We start from the raw sequence: 6,482 nt of genomic DNA, 5'->3' as shown, positions 1-6,482 counted from the left end.
TCTGGATTATATTTTCCAAAACATACACCAAAGCGTTGTGATTGGTTTAAAACGTTATAAACAATGGCAATGCAACCAATGCCGTGACGTTCTTTTCATTTTGGTGTACGAACAATGAGATTATCCAGAGTCCTTTAGGTTCTGAAAAGGCGAATTGCCCATTCTTCATCCTGATCTACCTCCTCTTAATTGATTGATGATTTGATTTCGCCCCAAACATACATGCACTATTTTCTCCTGCTTTGTTAGTAAATTTAACAACAGTTTATCAGTGAACAAATAAGGTTGTATAACTCGCACGGAAAATTATTTGGTCATTGTTCAATCCATATATATTTATCATGTACCATTGTTTACAAATAAAAAAATATCTATACCAGTTCTACACTTGGAGAACTAACTTAATTTCAATCAGCAAACAAGGGGGAAGTCATTAAAAACATTATAACAACAACACTATCATGATACACGTGTTTACATATATACTATCACATCTCTGTTTTCAAGAGGTTATGCGGAAATCATATCTTCCTGTCCTTAAGTATTTTCAATTTATGAGACGAAACAATTACAGATATGAAACGGTAAGATAATATTCAGCAGATATTTATTATTCATGTACGCGTAACATTCAGTTTGATGATTTTTTTTATTATCAAACACTATTTGCAGCTTTTATTTCATATCTATATCATCACAATTTAAGATGTGTTGAATCCTTAATCTCACCCCTAACATTTTTAATCTTTAATTATCATTTGTTTGCTGGCTCAGTCCTATTTACTTTCAAATTTACTAATTAAGAGTTAGCTGCAATCTTGTTTGTTTGAATTTTATAAATGTTTCAATAATACAAAACAATCAAAAATGAAACAACACCTACACTTGTAGCTCAAAAAATTCATTTAAATTAAGTTTTATACGAAATGGAAGCTTTCAACAATTTCAGGTAACATATTAACCTTCAGTTTGAAAGGCTGTATTCCTACAACGTCATATGCTTGTTCTTTCGTGAAATTCTTCTGTATTATGATTATTTCTTAATATTATATTTGAAGAATTAGTTTTTCTTGTTATACTGTAGAGAGGAATAACAGTTATGTCATGATTTTTCAATTTTATTCGAGTCCTATGAGTACAGCGCATACATATAACACAGTGTTTACATAGGGCAAGAAAGTAGTTACGGCATTATCTATAAAAGTATAAATCATCAGTTCGAAGACGGTTTTGTGAACTTTTTAACTTAGTCAAGGACAGGGACAGATTAATATGAGTCATTTTTTTGGCACAACTTTTCGGAATTTTGGGTCATCAATGCTTTTTTTTTTGTACTTTATATAGATTTATGATCTGAGCGTCACTGATGAGTCTTATATGGGAAATGAGCCAGAGTTATCTATTTTTGATCACAGAGAGGGACTAGCAAGCAAATTTTATTTGTAGCTAATTCATTGCTAAAACAATGTTCCACTATAAACGAACGATATTTTATACAAATATAAGGACTTAGTAAGCTAAATCTACAAATTGTATTTGAAATTATGAATTTTTATTGCAATAGATTAATATGCTACTTGTTTGGCTTTATAAATATTTTGATCTGATCGTCACTGATGAGTCTTATGTAGACAAAAACCGCGTGTCTGACGTATACCATTATAAACCTGTTACATGTGATACAAAACTAAAACCTCTTTTAGAGTTATTAACCCTAACACTGAACAGTCCATTTGTAAAAATTTTGGCTTATATCTAAAACATCAAAGAGGAGTAATACTGACGGGATAAAAATAGTCAGTAAACCAAAAAGTATCTCCTATGAAAATGTTAGAATAATAAACAACCCAATTACTTTGAAGTTATTGCCCCAAAAATGTTGAGGTTAATACCAAAGTGGTCCGTTGAAATAAGATTTATAGATAATTCAGCAAAAACGAAATTGGCAAAAAAATCAAGATTGTTCTGCAGGTAATCTAGAAGGTTTATACATTACCATAGAAAGTTCACTATTCGGGTCTAATTCAGATCTTTTGTCGTAATATTTTTGTCCTTAACCTACCTTTATTGCTAATTTTTGTCCATATATTTTGAGAAATGAGGCAGATATAATTTTCTACAATGGTTGTAGTCTATTATATATGTCTTACATGAATAGATAATTTTTGGATCAAACTGCATGGAGCGTGTCCAAAAAGTATATGGAAATCTGCATTAATGTGATTGGCTTATCTAGTACAATGTATCACACGATTTTATTGCAGCGTTTAAATGAAAGATAACAGAAACATATTTTAAGCTTGGTTTTATAAAACGAAGTGTTGAGTGTGTTTGGCTTACCTAGCGACGCAGATATCTGTGACAGTAAAGATCAGTAAAGTAAAGTTCTCTAACCACTCTCGACAGTTTTAAAAAATCGAACTAGCCGCGTGTTTTGAATTTGAAAATATTACTGTCTCGAGTTAATATACGTATCATACTTGATGCAGGCGTAGAATCGACGTGTATTTATAACACATTGCGTGTTTAATATGTTGATCCATTTCACCTGTTTATGGTTATCTTATATTTAATTTCATGAGTAAAATATCCTACATATTCACAGGAATCTGGATGTGAATAAATTCATTAAGTCGAGTTTCTATTTCAGATTATTAGTTTTCGTTTGGACGATGGAGTTGCATATCCTTACATCAGTAATACTTTTGCAAACTAACATCCACATCAGCTATAGTATGACAGCTCCAAAGATAGAAAATAACGACAAACTCAAACAAAGGTGTGATGAACATATAGTGACGACAGCTATATATGTGGACTGTTCAAACAGAAATTTGACATCTATTCCGCCATTACCAAAATTGGCTACCTCTGTAGATTTGGCAAATAATCAATTACGTATGATTTTGATGGGGAAGCCCTTTCAGGGAATGTCCGATTTACGAGATATCAATTTATCGGATAATCCATTGGAATATGTTACCGTCAACTTATTTACCGGATTGTTTAACCTCTCAAAACTTATAATCAGAAATTCCCTTTTATACAAGCAAACAACGCTTGTACTAGATTCGTTACTAGCAGGCTTATATAATTTGAAAGAATTCTCTTTAACTTTTAAATTACCAAAGAATACAAAATTCAGTCCTGTCCCGTGTTCTTTCAGGTACAAAAGTCAACCATTTGAAAAAGTTGATGCTCTCCGATTTGTTGAAATCTTAGAGATAGACACAGCATTGTTAAAATGGCAAACGAATGAAACATTAAAAATGGTTATATATCAAACCAAATCACTACACCTTATAAACGGTTTTGTGTGTTTTTATGGTACATTAACAAATCGGCAATTTTATTATATGCCTTTTCTTGAAATTATAAAAATTGACAATATTTTTCTAACAAGTGAACTTACTGATGATTTAATTACCACACAGAAACATTTACAACATCTTGCGATATATGGTCCGAACACACCATATGGATACGCCATTGATCTAATATACAATGTGTCCGTTTCAATTTCTGATTTGTACAAATTAAAAACACTTCTTTTAAACGGGATCTCAAATGATTTAAGACTGAAGTTACATTGTAGTCTAGGATTATATAACCTTAGTGCACTAAACTCTCTTAAAACTGTGTCATTAATTGGAAACAGTTTATCGTTTAATTCCGCAGAAGAATGTGACAACTTTCCAAAATCTTTACAACATCTTAATTTACAAGATAACTGTTTTTCGGGTTACGATATAAATTACAGTGTTCTTTTTTTCAATAAGCAAATCAAGACCCTAAATGCAAGCAACCAGAACAGATGCTCGTTTAAGTCCCTTCACAAGGAATGGAAACAAACACAGTTTCCTACACAACCTGCCGTTGAAACCAAAAATGTGTATAATTTAGAATGGTTTGTTTTGACAAACTCCAAAGAGCCGTTGCATTTTGGAGATTCAAATGATTTCTATCCGAACCTAACATACTTGGATTTATCATCTAACTTCAAAGTCAACAGCAAAATTCCTTCATTCTTTTCTTCATGCCGTCCTAGTATAACTTTTTTTAATATGTCAAAATGTAAACTCTCAGAAATAGAAGAACATTCCTTGTCTAACTTCAGTAAATTAGAAACACTGGATCTATCATCTAATATGCTTGGTAGTATCGGTTGTGTCCTCAGTGATAGATTGAGCAATCTTGTATCTCTAGAAGTACTTAATATTGCAGATAATCAAATCAATTGTTTCAACTCAGTGAAGTCCATGAGAAACTTGCAAAGGATAAATATGTCCAACAATAAATTGCAAAACTTCGATTTATCCCTGGAGTATAACTTACACTTAGAGTACATTGATCTCTCAAATAATAGAATATCAAAACTTTCAGAAGACAATATGAGGGATTTAAATGCAATTTCTGAAAAACACAATGTGGAAGTAGTTCTATCAGGAAATGTTTTGTTATGCACGTGTGACACACTACAGTTACTGGAATGGATGATAAAGACAAAAGTTAAATTAGTGAAGCGTAACGAGTATCTTTGTTCTTACAGTAATGGAAGTATTTCCACCCTGAAAGAAATATCTCACATATATAGTAGTATAAACAACGAATGTTCACATGCATCAACTTTGATCATTTTTATTTGTGTAATAATTGCTTTTTTTCTTGTAATGGTAAGTGGAATACTTATGTACAAATTCCGGTGGCAAATCCGGTATTGGTACTACAAAAATAAAATTAAGATTCCGTACAAACCAACGTCCTACGGTTACGAACAAATATTTGAATACGATGTATTCATTTCGTATGCATCTGAAGATTATGAAATAGCTAGAGCTGGGACTCTGAACGAGCTAGAAACTAAACGTGGCGTACGTGCCTGCATTCACGAAAGAGATTTTCAACCGGGAGAATCCATAGCTCTGAATATTTCAAAAGGAATACGAAATAGTAGGCGAACTATTTTATTTATATCTGATAGTTTTCTGAAGAGTGAATGGTGTATGTATGAATTAAATATAGCCCGGATGGAATCACTGCATTCAAAACGAAAACTGATATTAACAGTGATGATTGAGACAATTCCATATCAATCTATTCCAGTTGATGTGTTAGACATCATAAACACTTACACGTACTTACAGTATCCGGCAAACAAAACTGACAAAGATATAAATGTGTTTTGGAACAAATGTGCTGAATTTGTACTTGAATCCTGAATTACGAAATATATTGTGTTCATCTTTAACTGTAACATGGAGAAATATCTTGCTACAAGTATTTCAGGATCAGGTCGGAGTTCTTAATTTGCCATTTTTTGTTATCAGTTATTCATCGTAATATGTAAAAAGTGTATGATGTTGGGATCACCATTAAAAGAACAATGTCAGTAGATAATGTTCGTTATTAAAGATCTTATACTTTGAACATGTAGGGGGAAATTATTGGGTCAGTTTCCATATAGGTTTGTACGCACTTATATAAATCTATATATGCAAAGTGCAAAATTCCAAGTCGTACAACATTCAGAACGTAATAAAACGTAGCAAGAAACTGGACAATTTAATAGTGGATTCGATTTTGTTTTCCGTTTATTAGCATTGTTCATACTTTTGAAAAATCTGGTCTTCCTTTGCGAATCTGAATACCTAAATATGTAAAATGTATTCTCTTTGCAACGGTGCAAATCTAAATTGCATCTACATGTTCATGATGTTGTGTGTCGTGTTAACTGAACTATTATGTGTTGTTTTATGCAGTCTTAGATCGCTAAAGAGTGAAATACACTTTAGTTTTCTTAGAAAGTTGAACGTAAAGCTGAATCGTGTAATATTCATGGATCAATTTATTTAAACGTTTTCTCTTGATGGAAGCTTTTACTGCACCATTATATGATTTCTTTTCCGATTTTTTGTGGCAAATGTTGCTCAATCTTTAGATTTACGTGTAGTGTATTGTAATTGTTATCCCTAAAATATCTTAAACTTATTGTAATTATCGTCTGCATCTTTTTCTGTTATTACAAGATCGATTGTTGCCTCCATTTTTGCAAATTTTAACATAAATTTTCCAGTCACCGATAATAAATTGTAACGTCACACGAGTGAGAGGTTTAGCTAGTTATAGACCCCGGTATAATCCACCATTTTCTCTCTACATACAGAAGTACCTGTACAAGGTCAGGAGTATGACAGATGAAGTTTTTTATTTCGTTTGATATGTAAGAGCTGTTTACTTTCCCTTTTGATAAGGAACATTCCATTTTGAAATTTCTTTGGAGTTTGGTATTTTTTAATGATCTTGTCCGGCTATTTCGACTTGTGCGTTTAGGCTCTTCAGTATATTTTGCTTCTTTTTTCGGAATAGAATATAAAATGTGATTTGATCTGGTTTTACTATATGTTATTTCAACTAACTATCCTGTTTTCTAAAGGATTACACAACCTAATGTACTATTTTCTCGCCAAATTGTTGCTAATAGA

The 6,482-nt window shown here is 31.9% G+C and overlaps 1 protein-coding gene across 1 annotated transcript; it reads left to right on the top strand.

Annotated features, from left to right (window-relative positions):
* Nucleotides 1-517: 517 nt before the first annotated feature.
* LOC134714899 (toll-like receptor 4) lies at nt 518-6,244 on the top strand. The gene is made up of 2 exons (XM_063576594.1): nt 518-584; nt 2,651-6,244. The coding sequence occupies exons 1-2, from the start codon at nt 577-579 to the stop codon at nt 5,217-5,219; spliced, it is 2,577 nt and encodes an 858-aa protein (XP_063432664.1). The 5' UTR covers nt 518-576; the 3' UTR covers nt 5,220-6,244.
* Nucleotides 6,245-6,482: the final 238 nt, after the last annotated feature.

The sequence above is a fragment of the Mytilus trossulus genome, chromosome 4 (assembly GCF_036588685.1).
Source record: "Mytilus trossulus isolate FHL-02 chromosome 4, PNRI_Mtr1.1.1.hap1, whole genome shotgun sequence".
In the NCBI taxonomy this organism is placed as follows: domain Eukaryota; kingdom Metazoa; phylum Mollusca; class Bivalvia; order Mytilida; family Mytilidae; genus Mytilus; species Mytilus trossulus.
Note: the sequence above shows the minus strand (reverse complement) of the source record. Positions and strands in the feature narration are given on the sequence as shown.